The sequence below is a fragment of the Montipora capricornis genome, chromosome 4, assembly GCF_036669925.1.
Source record: "Montipora capricornis isolate CH-2021 chromosome 4, ASM3666992v2, whole genome shotgun sequence".
NCBI classification, from domain to species: domain Eukaryota; kingdom Metazoa; phylum Cnidaria; class Anthozoa; order Scleractinia; family Acroporidae; genus Montipora; species Montipora capricornis.
This window is the reverse complement of record NC_090886.1, coordinates 54,389,745-54,408,499: the sequence shown is the minus strand read 5'-3', so window position 1 is coordinate 54,408,499 and position 18,755 is coordinate 54,389,745. Positions and strand designations below refer to the sequence as shown.

Here is an 18,755-nt window from a genome sequence, read left to right as displayed (position 1 = left end):
CGGCCCGTACTGCCACGACATCGGGCCAATATTCCCCAGTACGGCCCTCGCGCTCGGTTAGTAAGCGGTTAAACTTAATCATAATATTGATATTTTTGTTTATTTTGTAACAAATGTCTTCAATATGGTCATTCCATTCGTGTCAAGTGACTGTCAATGTATACATCAAGGTATTTAACGCTTTCAGATTGCTGTAAGATCCTGGTCTGCCAGTTTTATGCAGCTATCAATTTTAAGCCGCTGGGGGGTGGGGGGAGGAAAGCCGGGCATAGGAGGGGGATTTGACGTTACAAGTCTGCCCGTGGTAGGGACTTTTGATCATTCGTTGATTTCCGGGGGTCGGGACTTTTGACTTTAACCGTTAGGAAGCGTGGGGTCCACTGACGCGATCTTGGCTGCTCGCCAACTTGAATGACCGAGAAAGACTGAAAAATAGTGGAGTTTTGAAGCAAGCAACCGTGGACAATTTTCCTGTCGGTGTACGTTGGATCAGTGGCTTGATCTGATCGGCGTTATTTCAAGTTGAGAAAATAAACATTTTAAGCAAGAGCCGATACAACGTAGATTTGATTTGATTTGATTTGTACACCACTAAAATCAAATCAAATCTACGTTGTATCGGCTCTTGCTTAAAAATATTTAGTTTCTCAACTTGAAAAATAGTACCGCCATTTTGGAATTACCCAGAAGTCACTAGAAGCAAACCGATTCTCTACGATGGACTGAAACTCTAAATGACCTAAATTAATCTATATTCACCTTGTGTGCAGTGAATTTTGTTTCCAAGCAAGCTTATATAATACTAAAAACGAGTCCGAAATACTGAATTTCATTTTTATCGGCTCACTATTTGTCACATCATAAGTCCTCTTATGGAGCTTTTTGAATATTTCTCTCTTTTATATGAAGTTTAATATTTTATTTCCGTTGTTCCTGTTTACAATTTAAGTAACATGTCACATTCTTTTTTCCTTCACAAAGTATGTCGTTCTATTTTAAGTCAGTCCTTTAGGGCAGAGTTTAAAGTTTAAAAGCGGAAACGTTTTAGAAACTGAGTTTTTAGCTGTAATAATTGTTGTCTTAGTGATTAAATATAAATAAGGACCACGAGCTATAAAAGGATGGCAATTCAAGTAAACAAAAGTAGCATAGCAGTTCATGAAAAGATACCAGAATTTCCCTGTTGAACTGTCTTGTTTAGTAGTATCAGTTGAGACAGTCCTTAAAATTTTAATATACTTTCCAGATAAACTAGGGATTACATGACAATTTTCCATTACAACAGTGTTACATTTGAAGTCATTGCTTTGTTACCTTTTAAAAAATAAGATGTATCATTTTCTGTCCCGATTTCTGCTGTTCTTTTTTACCTAAGGAAGATGGGGTTGGGGAATTTGGACTCTTTTGACCCAGGATGACTTCCCTGGGGTCGGGCATTCGAACAGAAAGACTGATCTGAGTTCAAATCCCCCGCCTATGCCCGGCCTCTTTCCCCCCCCCCCCCCCGGATGTCGGATTTTCACAACTTAGTTGCCAGATTTTTACAATTCGGATGGCACCTATAAGCTTCCTCAAAAAAACCGACCATGCTTTAAAAAGTCCCTTTCCAGCCAACGAGCTTTCCTCTTGCCAGTTTTTCCACTGTGCGAGACAACGTATCTGATATCGAAGCCTTTTGTACCAATTATATTCACACATGAAGTACAGCGGAAAAAGTGTCGTTCGTCTTAAAACGGTGAAAGATAATCTACCCCAGCAGTGTGGATTGTTTTGAACCTGTGAAACGTTCCCAAGAGAAGTGTCTTTGACACAATTTTGGACAGCTTTTCCTAACAAGAATTACATATAATCTGTAATACATATCAGCCAAATATTTGAAATATGACCGAGTATTTTGTTACAAGAGATAAATAATCGGGACACTGATACATCACAATTGAAGGGGGGTGGTCATCAACAGAAATCTCTTCAAGGGTTTCTAAAACAAAACCCTGAACCAAAGCGGAAACAAGAAACGAAAAGAGAGAGAGAGAGAGAGAGAGAGAGAGAGAGAGAGAGACATTGTATAAATTTGATTTATATAACATTTCTTTCATGGTCTATGTCGGCCGGTATTCAGGTCAAAGCGAGTGTAGTGACCCGTGGCCAGGACCGTTTCCTTGGCTGGTTCATGTCTTTCCAAGCTACAGTATTCATGTTCACGAAAACATAGAGAAGAGTTTACAAGTCTGAAGTAAAGCCAAGCGAAGGTAAGTGCTAAGAAACCAATTTTACGAATGTGTAGAAAAAGAAAAGAAATCGGAAGCAAGGTGAGCCTTGCAAACGTCTTTTACTGTTAAGAACAAAAGCGGGAGCAACCGAATTACAGCTCAATAGCGTTTTTCAGATTCTAAAGAATCTCAAACAGGTTTAAATAATGACAACCGGCAATGTATAGGTGTACGGCACAATTTAGTATTTCGGGAACTTTCTTGAAAAAGCCGACTTAAAATAGAATAACACTGGCGCGCGAGCAGAAGTTTCCTATTTTCTTTGTCACGTTCGGGAGAAGGAAATATGAGAAGTCTGAAAGCTGGAGAGAAATGCAAACTTTTAAAGAAGGTCATTATCGCATCAAACATCAACTGACAGGTTTGTTTGTTTCAGCTGTTTAACAGCACTAACAAAATTTAACTGCGACATATTATAAAAGCTGGACTGGACCCAGCTGGACTCTCTTGACCGTCAACCAAAAAATTCAATTAAAAAAAATTTAAAAGCGACAAGCAAATTCACTTTCAACTTTAGTTAAATAGATAAGCAACATCATTATCTGTAAGCCGGAGCTTTTTACGAGTACGCAGCACTTTTGCTGTTGTTTGTGCGCATCCTCGCAAGGGCGTAATGTATACTATACTGCACAGCACAGGCATAAAAGACATAAAAGTAGTCCCTTAATGCATCTTGTTAAACATTCTGAAGAAACTGGTAAAAAAAAAAAACTGTTCAGTAGTTTAAAAAATGAGTATTATTTTTCGATGAGTTAGTCAAGTCATCTTTTGGTATGCCCTCGGTGTTGCGTGACTTTGGTGAACTGACCCAATGTTCAGAGTTATTGTAACTGATCTACCCGCAAATAGTCTCCCGCAAATTGTCTTCTTGTCGCGGGAGATGTGTCGTCACTTTATCTCTAGCCTGCGTAGGTGGCGGTATTAAGGCCGGGACACACTAGCCGACAAGTCGCAGCGACATCTCTCTACGACAAGTTGCTCCATGTGTACAATTTGCAAAACAAGTGGCTGTGACACGACGACACGCAGTGCTCTCGTATGAGAGGGAATGTGATCTAGTTTTCTAATCCAATATGGCTGACCATAGGACGCTCTCTCATTGGTTCATTTATATTTTGTCGCCGCGACTTGTTGCCGGAAGTGTACACACGATGCGAGAACGCTGCTTTCGCTAATTTTGTCGCTGCGATAAGTCGCACGAATTCAAACTGGTTTGAACTCGTTCGACTAGTCGCGGCGACAAAATTCTGCCGCAGCGACAATGATTTTCATGAAATTAACCGTGTCACACAAGGCGAATTGTTGCGGCGACTTGTCCCCGCGACGTGTCGCAGCGACTTATCGCCTAGTGTGTCCCGGCCTTTAAGGACGAAGACGGCAAAAAAATGTACCAAAAGGCAAAACGCACGTGCAGGGCGTGCAGAGCTAATGTTTAAGGACGGTGCCTACTATTGTTATTGCGCATACGTTCTGCGCATCTCGAGATACTCGGATTTCCTATCGGTGATGCTTACTAATACAGGGATATTTTTGCGCGGTTTAAAACTATCAGGAGAAAGTAGATTTTAGTAAGTACTCTTGGTATCCAAAAAGAAAATTGGGGGTAACCATGTATTTTTGAGAGATAATTAAGTTTCAATATGAGAAAGAACGCCATACATTGCTTTGTATTTTTAAGCTTTTTACCAATATTATTCATGAATTATCTTTAAAAGATGCGTGGTTACCCCCAATTTTCTTTTTGGATTTTAATAACACCTGTTAAGATCTACATTTCTTGCATAATCACACACCGGGGCAAAAATATTGTTAATTAGTAGGCACCGTCCTTAAGCTAATTAAACCTATTGTTTTGTGGCGTTCTCGCAGCCGTCGTTTTCCCTATTGTTGGCGGGAGAGGCGTAAGCCGCGCGGAGATTAATTTTTCCTCTCGCCAACAATGTCGCCAGCTACTTTACCTCAACACTGATGTTGGAGAGGGCAAAGTAGCCCAAACCGCCCTAGATTCAGTTTGAAAGGCGTAGTATCTTTCAGAATAATTCCTTAATCCAAATTAAATCCATAACAATTAAACTAAAGCTTACCTCAAAGAACGAAAAAAACCGATGATTAGAGTTCTCGTAACTTGGCGGGCTGGTATTTTTTTTACAATTCACAGGTCATTGTTTTACCAATACAAAAAGTATCCTAAACATTCATAGAAGCTGAACTTAGGCCTTAAAACCTTTTTCTTAGGCCTAAAGTTAGTCTTTATACATGTTTAGGATACTTTCTGGATTGGTAAAACAATGACCTGTGACCTGTAAAAAATACCAGCCGGTGACTGGGTGAATACAATCGCTGATGTGCTAGAGGTTTGTTCAATGTTGCCTCTTGATAGAGTAAGATAACAAGAAGCTTTATCTCACCTGTATAAACAACAGAAGATATTGCGGTAAGTACGGCAATTATTGCAATTACCATGTTTAATATATCAACCAATCTTCAACACTGAAAAGCTCTTTGTAAAAGGTCTTCGCTTAACAGTCTGAAGCAAATTGTTCGTTTAAGAAAACAGTGCTGTGAGATTCTCAGAGACGAAACAAAATGCGATGAACACGAAAGCCAATGCAACAGATAAGAGCGAAATTAGTTTGCCGGGCCGTGTTGAATGCGTGCATTCCAAACAACCAACACTAGGCGTTTTCTCGTCATATCTTTTGTTCACCGGCTTACTGATAATGGTGTCGCTTATCTATTAAAATTATTAACTATTTAACTTAAGTTGCTCTTGAAATTTCTTTTAAATTGAATTTTTTGGTTGACGGTCCAGAGTCCAGAGTCCAGCTGGGTTCAATCCAGCTTTTATAATATACCTTTTAACTGTGAGTGGTAGACGATAAAAAATGACAATCATTTACTTCAAAAACGCACAATTCGCTGTGATGACAGTTTGAAAATGGGTTAAATTATCTGAATGGATCGATTTGTGGTAATACCACGCTAGTCTCCTTCACAGCCGTTTTTTGCGATGCCATGCAACGCTCCACAACTTCCATTTCTTACTGAAGCCTCCTGAGACCTATTGGATTGTCACGCAATCTTCCACCCTAGAAAAAAGACTGCAAGCCAAAAGAATTTGTGACATTAGTGCTGGTGTGCGTCAAGCTATAATTACTAATAAGAATGCTTTGATCGTTAGGCTTTTGTTTCTCGAATTACATGACGTGCAATGGGTTGCGGGTCTTCAGTGCAAGCAAGGAACTCAGCTGTGGTCCCAGTAAGTCCGAAAGTTATTTTGATAATCTTCAAGGCTCAATCAAACGGTTGAAATATTTGCTTCCAAGCAGTTGAACTCAGCATGGCTGGATGAACGAGAAGAAAGAAATGTTGGGCGGTGACTGTGTCGAACGGTTTAAACTACCTGCTTTTCAATAACTGAATTTTGAACAGATGTCAAGGCGTTCGACCTTTCCTCATCAGTAATTGGTGGCAAAAATCGGACTAAAAAAAATTTCCCTCATAGTTTGCACCCACTTATCAGATAAGGTGATGGCTCGTGGAACTCCACCAAATACCTAATATCCTACTTTGATAACTGCAAAAACGATCTCCTCAGATAGATTAAAGTGCTTATCACCATTTTTTACAATTAAAGGAAAACTAGATGCTTCTGTGAAGCATACACTGGCTTGCCTGTGGTACGTGCTACAGAAAATCAGAAGGCACTGAATTGTGTGGTATTGAAATACAGCATTCCAGTCTCTGAAGAATAACAAATAAAAGAGAAGCGAGAAACATTGGCTTCTGGGCTGACATGTTGATAATTTTCAAGTTCCCTCACAACATCTTTTCACCACAAGTGTGCCCTATGAGCATCCGAAAACTTTGTAATACTAAACTTCACTGAAGTCAAGCCCTGTTTCGCGGGGTTAGTGTTGGGATGGGAGACCAAAACAATAAACCCCTCATAAAAAACAGAAACATCTGACCGAAAATACTATTAACGCTAACAAATGCTGATGATGAAAAAGCAAATAAATATTGATACACAGTTTTCAGAAAGAGCAGAAGGAAGTTTCCCGGACGGTCGATCGAGAATAAAATATTTACGACATGAAAACAACATTAATTTTAAACCTTGAATATAGATCGTTTTCACTGTCACGCAATAAAAAAATAAATCAAAAACTATCCAGTGCAAAACGCTAAGAAATTGTTATCTTATAGAAGATAAAGAAATAAGACACTTGTCCAAGTTTTAGGCCTCTGCGTTTCCCCAAACTTCAGATATTCGTCGAAATGTTTCGCAGGCCGGAAAATAGTGTAAACATCTGGAACTGACTTTGGCTATCTAGGCGACTGATTATCACTACTAAAAAAACAAGCATTTACATAAGCACTTTCCTAATGCTCTAACTTCTAAAAGGGCTCAAAATCATGAGATAAGTATATATTTTTCAACAAACTTGATCGTAGCTTTGTGTCACGCACCTACATAATCCGGAAATTCAAAATGCTCTGGTTTCCAAACGAAGCACGCTATTGAGCTGTGAAATTGTCAACAGATATAGATATGCCGCCTCCTATGCCTGATGAGGATAAAAACTTTGGTGGATCTTTAGTTTTAGATTTTGGAAGGTGATGACGTCACGTGAAAACGATCTATAGAATATAAAAAGTTACGATCAGCGACGTTCAAGTAAATTGCAAAATCGAAAGTGACATGGCCGGAATTCAGCGGGCGCCGTGATTATGTTACCGCGGCATGTTTACTAGCCAAACAGTGAAGCATCTGTGTCAAATGATGGCAAGATACCGGGTTTTTGTAAGTTTCTTTTTCTGTCAAGTGTTATAAAGTTTGACAATGAAATGAGCGAAGTCAAAACAAAGATCACAATCGCCCAACTCTTGTTTATGCAAAGTCAAAATTTACTCTCCAAGACGCGTACGACGTTATTTATCACCAGGTAATTCCATCATTTTGGAAATAGCAGCTACTTTATTATTCATCTGCGTCACAAGTTTTCACTGATTTTGGGCCTCATTTTGTTGAAACTCAAGCACGCTTCCAACAGGCCTGTGAACCCTTCCTGCTTACAGAGCAATACTAAAAAACCTCTCCCATATCACATTTGAACCTTAAGCTCGAAAATTCAATACACAACATGATATTATAATTCACAAAGGCAGAAAATACCACAGAATCCTTTTCCAGCGAAAATTTTATTGAAACAAACAACATATTTGCTCTTAGAGGCGAAAACCTCTTCCTATTTGATTGCGTGCGTGAAGACAAGAAACTCAATTGTGTCAAATTACCATGTACTTCAGGTAAATACTGCTCACTTTGATTTCGTCTCGACGGGCGATAGATTGTTCTCGAAGTCCAGTGCTCGTCGCTTTTGAGATTCCTGCCTATTTTATCCAACTGACTTTCTATTATTGAGCTCCATAAGGGTATATTTTGTTTAAGGATCTACTAAAACGCCATTCGCGTTACATGACTTTCGACGCCATTGCAGGCTAAGTTAATGATTCTACTGTGTCCACCAGAGAAATCTACGCATTTCCACTACCCTCTCGATCCTAAGAAAATACTCGCAGAAGGCTCTATCCACAAAGACACCACTTACCAGGGGAGTGACAGGCAAGACTTTTACCGACACGGAAAAAAAAAAAAAAAAACTAAAAAAAAAAAAAAGAAAACAAACAAACTAAACGCAGACCTTGACTGGGTTTGCCCATAGGCAACCCAGTAAAAAAACAAGAACCCTCCGCTAAAAGTAATTCTCGAAAATAAACCCCTTTTTTACAGTTTCAGACATTTTTTTGCAAGGCTCCAAGCGTATTTTCGGATTCCTATGGATAATGCTGTTTTGACCGAGCGACGAAGTCATGGGCTGATGACGTACCAGGAGTATATACTACTGATACAGTCAGTGACAGCATAAGTTCTCTTTTGTATTGAAAGATAATGTATGAGACGAAGTTACTCTCCACGAACATTTCACTACCAACAAAGCGACAACTTACCACTGCTACGTCACAGGTCCCAATGCCCCTTCGCGTTCGCTCGATCAAATTAAAATAGGCCAAACAAAACATTAAGGACGTGGAATCCTCGAATAATTTTTGAAAAAATTTATCGACGTACCATTAAATTTTTCTTCTAACTTTTCCGCTTGACTGAAAAAATGTGTTTTTATCCAGGCTTCAAACAATGTGCAATCCTCTAAAGTGTCGATAACGATTCAAGAAAATAGGGAAGACGGAGAAACATTTGAGCCATTTACAGAATTTCCAACGCCTCAGTTACTAAGGGAAGCAAATCGGAAATACGCAACTCGACAACGTCCACTTCTGGGTGATAGTGCAGGGAAGCTTTTACCTCACCCAAATGCTAAACCCAAATCAACTGTCTTTGATGCCAGGAGATTTCAAGCTGTAGACAAGTTTGCAGTTGAGGTAAAAACGTAATTAATTTCGGGGAACTTTATTTAATATCAAGTGTATTTAGTTGGGGACTCTGTAATCAAGTCAAATCAAGTATGTTGGTTTTTTGCATAGTTATTATATGGAAATGGTTAGGAAACTCCATAAGTTTCTGTTTTATGTTTCTGCTCGCTGTTTTGACCCTGAACATGTACAAACCACACCCTTTTTCTAAAAGACAGCCAATCAGAAGTTTCGATTAATTTATTCAAAACTCAGTTGTGAGGACAAAAGATTGTGCATGGTCAAGGTCAAGTTAACAAGAAGCGCGATGTCACTGTTCTCGCTTTTTGAATCTTCCAGACTTTCATAACCAGTCCATTAAGATGAACTATGGTTTTTGAGGAGAGGGAAAAAAACCCGGAGTATCCGGAGATAAACCTATCGCAGTACACTCAAACTCAACCCACATGTGACGCCGAGTCTGGGAATCGAACCCGAGCCACAGTGATGGGAGGCGACTGCTCTTACCACTGTGACAGCCCTTCTCTGGGGATCTATCTTTGGGTATTCATCACAATAATTAGCTTGTCAAGTTGCTTAAATTTAATCTTAAAGAGTCACAAAGAATGCGATAACATTTGGGTTCTTACTGACCCATCATCTACAATATCATCATCCTCATCATCATCATCCGTAAGTAACATCATCATCATCACCACCTTTATCAATTCTATTCATCAGTACCACTATAACGGTGGCTGATGTCGACTTCGACCGTTAAATAAAAAATGACTTTTTTTTCATCTTTTCAGGTTCAAGTAACCAGGTACAACGTTTCACTACAGGTAAAATAACATTCCGTAGAGTCAGACTATACGATGCTCTGTCTAAAAGCTTTAAGTGTTTATGTTATCAGACGGATGGATGCGATGCAGTAAATTCTTAAAAATCATGATGCTATGGAATCATTAATTAAGCGATCCTCGTTACCAGCGCTGCATTGAAACATGAAATGATGGCTGACTTTTCTTTCGGGTTTCGAAAAGAAGTTCTTTTTTTTTTTTTCGCAGGAATTCACAAACTTCTTAACGGAAACATGGAAGGATGATGAAATGGCCAAAGTTAGAGTTATTATGAGATGGCTGGCAGCTCAGCAACTAGATGAAGTAATGAACATCGAATGCACGGACAAGGATACTACTCTAGCAAAACTGCAAACAGAAGCCAACACCAATATCTTCCTGGAAATGTGCCAGTAAGTCCCGCTCTTGACTTCAAACTGAATGACCAAAGAGAAAGGACCAACGGAAAATTATGACTTTCAATTGTTATATAATCGTCTTTTTAGTCGTGGATACGCCAAGCGTATAAACGACTATCGTTTGGGGCAAGAATATGCAAAATTGTCACGGACTCAGTTGAATAGACCTTTTCATGCAACGAGCGTCCAACCCGTCGGAACGAGGAGAAGTCGAAGAATATTTCAAGGTATTAAGTTGCGGCATGCACTCTTTTTAATGACCAAAACAAAGGACCAAGCCTCCTGAGTATTATCACATGATCTGTATTGGGAAAACAAGCCGAAAAGGTCTATTCAAATCGATATGTCAACGACCAATATCGATTTTCCGACGTTTCGACTTTCCGAAGTAAATCCCCGCAACTTAATACCTTGAAATATTCTTCGACTTCTCCTCGTTCCGACGGGTTGGACACTCGTTGCAGTCAGCATGTGTTACGGAGTCATTGCTCAGTAGTGTAGCTGGTGTGACTGCTATGTGTGCAGAAAATGAACGCGAAGAGTCTTTGACTCCTCGTTCAGAAACAAGCGCAGTACATCTTTTATTAACACGCAGGAAACTGTGTGGCAACCCGTACTCAAAATTTTGTTGTGCAGACTCGTTTCATGCTCCTCAGTAGGGCTAACGCTCACATGGTTCATATGGGGTAGATATTTAGCACTTCACATTACACTCTAATCAGTTGAGGTTAGGGTTCAAATATAAGTGCTACACGGCCAACGTTTCGTAACCCTTCCTTGTCCATTGTCGTGACTTTAACATCTTCAGTTCCCACGACCTGCTCCCGTCTGACCTTGTAGCTCAGTCGGTAGAGCAGCGGTGATCTAACCCGAAGGTCGTGGGTTCCATTCCCACCCTACTCAGAGTTTTTCTCTGTCCTTGTGTGGGCCCATTTCCATCAACAGAGCTAACGCTCACATGTTTCATGTGGGGTAGAAACTTAGCACTTCACATTACGCTCTAATCAGTTCAGTACTTTTATATATAGTTTTCCTTTCCCGCCTGCAATCACTTTACTTTCGTGTTACTAATGTCCAAATCCACACTCAACCGCTTAATAATAATGTAATTTGAAAGCAGTTATTTTTTTTATTTCTGCAAAAAAAAAAAACACTTCTTTACTGACACTGTTCACTAAACGCAAACCACTGACTGCTATTTTAGGTTGTTATTATTTCATCATTATATTGGTTATATTCAATACTTATAAGGTGTACTTGTAACACATTTAAAATCTAAAGGTGCTCAAATATAAAAGACGCGTGTTTACATAGTTGAGAAATATCCACTGAGATTTCGGTATCACCTTGTTGTAATTGAACAGTGAAGCATTCCTTTACGATGAGAATCAAACACATTCTTTGCAAGCTAAATGGCTATCCTCTGGTACTTCATAGGCTTTTAACATCCTCGTGAAAAATTTAAAGGAGCCGAAAAGACCTGTTAGCGATTATTTTCACCAGGCTCTTTTGCATCTATAAAATGCATCTAATATACAGCATGTTTCATGATCCGTTCCAGATTTCGTGAAAGGTTGACAAGTTTTGGAAACAATCCTCATTACTTATCGCAAACTGAGGCCTTTGTAGCTGTTTACACAGTTGAGGACCCCTCAGATATTTGAAAAATGACCTCGTGTAGCCTGCCAATAACACATTCTTTTTGGATAAGAATCAAACACGAATTCATTATTTCCTATAACTAGATTAGAAAGCGACTGAATACCAGAGAAGAACTGATCCCGTGTAAATTTTTTAATGACTGGCTGCCATTAATTTATTGTTACATTAGCTCGAATAACAGGCTGCACTACAGTTCTTTTCTGGTTACCAAGTAATAAATTCGTGTCTGATTTTATCTAAAACAAATGTATCACTGACAGGCTACACAAGCTGATTTTTCGAAGTATCGACGTCTTTCCGAGGTATTGCCACAACGTAATGTTATGTTTCTGTCACGCAAAACAATACAGTGGAACCTCCTTAATATGACCACCCTCGGGCCATGGAAAATTGGTCCTATTAACGGGGTGGTCGTATTAATGAGGCAGAGTCACATTATGATGCAACACGCTTTAGGTACTGTACATGGTTACCTTTAATTACGTTAGAAATCAACCTTTTGACAGTTATTTTTCAACCTTACAACCGCAATTCATTGCAACTGAACAAAACCGAGTACATTTTATACGAAAACAACAATGATTTCTTTCAGTTCCTTAACAGGATATGGCCTCTTGTGAAATGCCCCGAACAGCCGTTCATTATATTGTAGCTTACAGCATGTTACACATTCGCAAGTTCAAACGGTTTTGAAAAAACGTCTGAGCATGGATTTACTTCGTCTTTGCTTAGGCCAATCACTCTGTACACAATCAATAACTTTTGCGAGGTGTTCGCAGTTTTCATATTGCCCCCCTGTCTCTCGAAAATGCAAAGTTATTTTGGGCAGATTTGCCGAAGTTGAACACCGATTTCATCCCTCTTTGACCAGCATCATTTGTTCCTCTCCTCGTTCGTGCGCTGCTTCTCAAAAGAACGTATCCTCCCAGTTGTCTGGAAGTTCGAGGAAAACTGGTAGATCAAATTTGCCATCTACAGTTTTTTTCACTGAGACTGCAGTCAATTTAACCAGTCGTACAATTCTTAATGCCTGTGCAAACGCTCGCAACAACACGCAACATTGTTGGGCCCAACAATTTTGTCTCTTGTTGCGCGATGTTATCCGATGTGTGCAAACCCTCGCAACAAGTCACAACATGTTGGGTCTTTAGATGAGAATACAAAGGACTCTGGGACGTTTTCCATCTCCGACGCCATATTGATTTCTTGTTTGCATGTATTTGTGTGGATACATGGCATGTAGTGCGCGTGCGCCGGCGTAACATTGTTGGATGTGCTTTAAGGATGTGCTGTGCAAACGAACGCAACATTGTTGGACCACGCTTCGATGACCGCGAAACAATAGAAATGTTGGCACTTGTTGGCTCTGAAGTTTGACCAGTTTCAAACTTCATCCAACAACTTCCAACAAGTCACAACAACACTCAACAACACACAACATGGTGTGCAAAGGCTCGCAACATGTTGGGCCCAACAATGTTGAGAGCGTTTGCAGGGGCCTTTAGAGGCCTGAGGACGCCAAAACAGAAGGTGGTCCTTGGTCGTGGTAACGGGGCGGTCGGATTAACAAGGTATTCAGATAAGAGATTGAGTGGGCTTTTGTTCGGGCCATAAAAAAGTGTTCGTAATAAAGGGGGCTGGTCGTAAGGTGAGGTTCCACTGTACTATCAAACAAAGACAAAGCAAAGAAATCTCTGGTTAAACAGCGCGAAATGACACAAAAAGGGAAAATGTCGCCGATAATACTATCAAGTCTCTTTATTACTCCAGCAAAGTTACAACCCACACTTTGGAAAAATGTACAACTCAGACCTTCCCACAAAAAACCAATTAAAGCGATGGGCAAAAAATTCTGACTCTTCCCCCAAGACCAACGCCGTAGTTCAAAAAAAGTTCCCAGTAGTTTTTAACTCTACCCAAGAGTTAAACATTAACTACCCATGTTTAAAAAGGAATTTAATTATCTTCAAAACCCATTCAAACATGTAGCTACAACTGCTGATCGCAACAGAATTCCCATTTTGTAAGCATGCAATGTATCCACGACTTCTTCACAGTTCTCCTTTGATTTTAGATATGCGGGGATACAAGCGGAAAGGGTCACTGGTTATTCAAAACATGCGAACCTTGAAATAGGAGAAAATCCAAAATCTTTACACACTTGGGTAGCAGTCGTGATCAATCAGCAATGGCGGTTAGTTGATCCACACTGGTGCTGTGTGTTATCACACGAAAGCGGAGGAGACGGCAAACGTCAAGCGGAGAACAGAGTAATTTACACAATAGACGAAGACTATTTCCTGACCAATCCAGAAGAATTTATTTATTCGCACTTCCCGCGCGACAACGAAGCCTGGCAGCTTTTGGCACGATCAGTGACATTCGGAGAATTTGTCGACATGGCATATTTAAAACCAAAGTTTTTCGAGCTAGATTTAACGCTTCTTGAACAAAAAAAATGTGTTTTGTATGCAACTCACGGTGAGGTTGAAATCAAACTTGGGACTCCGCTCGACAGCAGCAGGGAATTCAGGTACCAGTTTTGGATGTCTGATGGACAGAAACTTGGTAACATAAACCTTGAAAGATTCTGCTTCATGGAACAAAAAGGCAACGCTTTAATCTGCAAGATTCGATTTCCAGTTGCTGGAAAGTTCAAGCATGTCTTGTTTGGAAGAAGTGCTGACGCTGAAGATGGAGCAAGATCCTTCTTTATGTTATGTGCATTTATTATCTTCTGTGAGCAGCCTGCAGATGATCCTAAAGCGCTTCCAGAGAACCCTCGTCAAGAGTGGGGCCCTGGGAAAGACTTAGCCGATGCAGGCCTAATACCCATAACACATCACAATGCTGTGATACAGGCTGCAAAGGGCTTGGTAGAACTTCGCTTTAAAACGACAAAACCACTGGAATTAAAACCCACCTTGCACAGTGAAAACAAAACCAAAGAGGAACTGCTATCAAATGTCATTCACTGCAAGGAAAATGACCAGGTGGTGATCAAGGTCCAAGTTCCTGAAGACGGAGATTACGCTCTCAACCTTTTTAATAACAATGGAAAACGCCAAAAATCACTTTGTTGTTATCTGGTTAGCAGCACAAACAATGCTCCAAACAATCAAGGATTTTCCATTGTCCCCAATAGTCGCATCGATACTGCTGGAAATAACGACTTGGAAATGAAACTAATTTCACAATACTCAAAGGATGGCTGCGACAACCTTACATTCAAAACATCAAAGCTGTGTGACGTAATTCCAAAATTAGAGCTCGTGACAGAAAAAGGAAACGTTTTAAAAGAAGACTTTGTATGGACTGAATATGATGACAAGAACATGGAAATCTCTTTTAAAATTAACTTCCCAGAATCTGGAAATTATGTTTTTAAAGTGTATGCTAAGGAATTGGACAAGGACGGCGACGACATTTCTATGGCATATACATGTGCGATGGACGTTACTTCACAAAAACCAGGTTGTGCTCCCTTTCCCGAGAGATGCAGCTCTTGGAGTAGACAATGCAAACTCATGGAACCTTTCAGCGGAGTCCTTCCATCAGAATCCACAATCTGCTTTGTCCTCGACATTCCCCAAGCGGATAAAGTTACTGTTTTCGGGAACCACAGTGGTGACACCTGCCTGACTAAGAGTAGGTGCGGAGAGTGGAATGCAGATGCGAAGACTGGCGAGGGGAACCATGAACTGGAACTGAGAGCAGTTGTTAATACGGGAGGCCTCAATGTGTACACTCCTTTACTCAAGTACAAGGTATATTAATTACTTGACTAGTAATTCATTCCGGTAGCTGTCTCCCAGAAAGCTTTGTCATACCAAGGATTCCATGATACATCTTGTTGATCCGTCCCCCTTCCCCCCCCCCCCCCAAAAAAAAAAAAAAAAAAAAAAAATTGCATAATCATTGTTTGAAATTTCTCCTGGGACATGAAGATGTTCCAAGGGAAATCGAAAACAATGCCTATGCAACTTTTTTGGGGGTAAAACAGGTGTATTATGGGATTTGAGAAAGTAGAGAATAAAAGTTAAGGAAAGCAGCATTCATTCATTTTACGTTTTGGCTTTTAGTCACTTGCAAAATGAGCACAAGAAAAAACTACGAGATAGAGTGTCTTTAATCACATTCCACTTTAAACAAGGAGCGGAGCAAAGAGCTTATGTCACTAGTTTTAGCCAATCGCAACTGACGTAGAAAATCATACCAGCCAATCAGCAAGGTACAAACGTCAGGCTGCTGCTTGTCATAAAAGCATGAAAAAAATCTTCTCTCTTTCGAGAAGGTCCTCGAAATCTGAGTCTAACAGGTAACAAATTGACTAAAATCAAAGAAGACACTTTGGTTCTTGGAAAAAACCAAATTTCAACCTGACTTTTGCCGTTTTTTGTAAAGTCTCTCTAATGATAAAAAAAATACATGTCAGTAAACAAGGCTAAGCCCGGGAAAACGCGCGCGACTGAGCGAGTCACAATTGGTTCTGATTGGCCCAAAACGCGCCCGGGGTTGTTCTTGGCCAATCACTGTTCTAGTGACTTTCGTCACACATTTAAAAAGCTCTGTGATGGACTATAGCCTGTATGCCTATTGTTTACTTTTGATTTCCCTTCGAGGTCGAGGAAACCGAGGAACTGAAAAGAGAAAAAGATTTGCGACGTCAAAGGGAAGAATTTGCCAAGAAGGAGGAAGAGGCGAAACAGGAGATGATGAGAAAGAAGATCGAAAAAGTAAAGCAGGGTGAGAAGGTGCATTTACAGGCGCGATCGACCCAAGAGCTTTGGCTTTTGTCGCGTCTTTTTGACCAGTCACACTAGGAAGTAAAATATCAGGCGAACCAATCTCCATACGAGGCAAAAACATGCCGCAGGCTTGTTTTATCCAATCACAATGCGTCAAGCCAACAACAGTAAACTGAAACCGCTCTTAAATTGGTGTGATCGGCTACTACAGAAAACAGTACTTTCGGTTTCAACAAAGCGATCTGAAATAAACTCTTGTTTTATCGTTACAGAATTGCAAACAGCCACAAATGCCAGAGATGCGAATGCTTTGCGATCCATAATTCGACACGCAGAAAACGTGAACTTTACATTACTGTTGCCGAAGGAAGTGGACAATGCACAACAACTGCTAAATTCACTTGAACGTATTCAAGCCCTGAAGGAAGCTGTCCTGAAGCTGGACCAAAAGACAATGTTAGAACTAAGAAATTATTCCAAACCACCTGAACTGGTGCATCAGGTGATAAAGGCCACTCTCCTCTTGTTGGGCTACGACATTACCTTAACTACGGTGAGTAACAACACCAGTTTGGGTTTTTTTTTTGCGGTTTACATTACGGATAGAACGCAGCCGTACATAACTTGTAATTTCATTGCATCGATAGAGCATACTCCACTTTCTAAGGACGCAGTATTTTTGTGTTTAAGGTTAGGATTTATGTTTTCCTTTTTATATTTATTTTAGTTTGAAGAACTATTTCTAGTTGTGTCCGTTTTTCGAGACAATCCGGGGAGACGTTGCAATGGCTGTTTTCTGGCTCTTTTATTTGAGTAACCTCATTAGAGAGCCTCCAAAATGCGATGAATTGCATTCATATAATTATAAGTCATTTTCCACGGCTTTTCATGACGCAGATTGCATTCATATAATTATAAGTCATTTTCCACGGCTTTTCATGACGCAGAACACTTCTTACAGCTCATAATATAACTGGAGATAAATCGAGGTTATATAGGCGTTACGAACCTGTGCCGGCATATAAGACATCATCACAGGAATTTTCATTTTTGAATCAGCAGAAATGGAGTGATTGTCAAAGATGCCTTGTAACGTATGGCAAACACGGACTGTTCAGACGAGTAAAGACCTTTGATGTGAACGGTTTCGACATTGAGCTTGCGTCTCGGGTGCTTAGTCTTATCGATTGCTACCAACGCGAACAAGTGTCCCTTGTTAGCCATGGCGCGGAGGTCTTTTATTCTTGGGTAAGCAAACTGCCTAATTCGACCAGCTCGCCAGTGATGACTCCTTGGAAGTTCTCAATAGCAGAAGGTGATAGGTATGGGTGGAGTGAAAGCGAGAGAAGAGAGGACAGTTCACCCCTTATTACCCTTCAGTTTCATTTCAAATTGTGTAGTGTAGTGCACGGGAACGCGAGTTCTTTGTGCCAAGAAAGCGGGTGAAACGTGAAAACAGCAAGTCGACTATTTTCTCTCCAATCAACGAAATGATATATGAAATTAATCATATATTGAACTGCGGATATGAAATCAAGTGAAACTATGATCCTAGCAGTTATGAACGCAATTTTAGCTATTGCGTAGAGAAGCCTGAAAAATTCAGGACTTCAACGGGGTTTGAACCCGTGACCTCGCAATACTGGTGCGACGCTCTAACCAATTGAGCTATGAAGCCACCGACGTTGAGAGCTGGTTATTTGTATTTATTTACTTAAGTTCCACCATGGTGGGGTATCACATTACCGAGCAGGGCTCCAATCATTGAGACTCCAGTCCACAACACCGGCAACTTTGTGTCGTACTCTTTGAAAGTAGTGTAGGGTCTTTTTAGGTCGGAACGGAGTTTGTAAACTGGGGAGCTACGGCCGGTTTGTAGTCCAAATCCGAGAAGACTTGCAAGTCTAACCTTGAGCCGACAACGAACATGAATTACATTGAATTCATCATGATAAAATAACACCATAAACGTTGTTATTCCCTTTTATTTTTTAGACTACCTTAATGAAATTTGATCGTCTGGGTGAAAGTAACCCTGAGAAGGACTGTTGGCAGTGAGTTGACGTTTCTACTAAAACCTGAGCGGAAGTCACTCCATTTCTCAAAGACGACTTTCCCTCAGGTTGTCGAAACGTCAGTCACTGCCAACAGTCCTTCTCAGGATTACTTCCACCCACCCGATCAAATTCCATCGAGGGACGTAATTCCTGGGTTCAAACCATTTTCTATTTTATTTTTTAGACTGTTGGAATGATTCAAGAATTTCAGAATGCAAAGCAATCAACGTGATGCAAGACACCGGAGTGACGACTGCAGACTCCTTTCGTTTGAAGTCGTGAAGTCTGACTCTCGTATTCATTAAAGCGTAAAATACAAGTTGTCCTTAATTCAAACAGA

At 40.3% G+C, this 18,755-nt stretch overlaps 1 protein-coding gene across 3 annotated transcripts; it reads left to right on the top strand.

The window, feature by feature from the left end:
• The first annotated feature begins 1,919 nt into the window (after positions 1-1,919).
• Positions 1,920-18,738, top strand: LOC138047506 (hillarin-like). Of its 3 annotated transcripts, none has more exons than XM_068894382.1 (10): positions 1,920-2,249; positions 5,452-5,529; positions 8,463-8,717; positions 9,500-9,532; positions 9,758-9,942; positions 13,685-15,377; positions 16,233-16,356; positions 16,631-16,911; positions 17,421-17,606; positions 18,600-18,738. In XM_068894382.1, exons 2-10 carry the CDS (start codon positions 5,482-5,484, stop codon positions 18,645-18,647), a joined length of 2,853 nt encoding a protein of 950 aa, XP_068750483.1. In that variant the 5' UTR covers positions 1,920-2,249; positions 5,452-5,481; the 3' UTR covers positions 18,648-18,738. The 3 variants fall into 3 exon arrangements, with proteins under 3 accessions (XP_068750483.1, XP_068750485.1, XP_068750484.1); XM_068894383.1 differs by lacking the exon at positions 1,920-2,249 and adding an exon at positions 4,640-4,704; XM_068894384.1 differs by lacking the exons at positions 17,421-17,606; positions 18,600-18,738 and having other exon boundaries at positions 1,922-2,249; positions 16,233-16,364; positions 16,631-16,907.
• The last annotated feature ends 17 nt before the right edge of the window (positions 18,739-18,755 follow it).

What these genes read in the sequence shown, in the direction of transcription:
- LOC138047506 (XM_068894382.1), top strand. Translation starts at nt 5,482, where the DNA reads ATGGGTTGCGGGTCTTCAGTGCAAGCAAGGAACTCAGCTGTGGTCCCA. An exon ending in GATCGAAAAAGTAAAGCAGG is followed by an intron (nt 16,357 to 16,630) that starts GTGAGAAGGTGC and finishes TTATCGTTACAG; the next exon opens with AATTGCAAACAGCCACAAAT. An exon ending in ACGACATTACCTTAACTACG is followed by an intron (nt 16,912 to 17,420) that starts GTGAGTAACAAC and finishes TTGAATCAGCAG; the next exon opens with AAATGGAGTGATTGTCAAAG.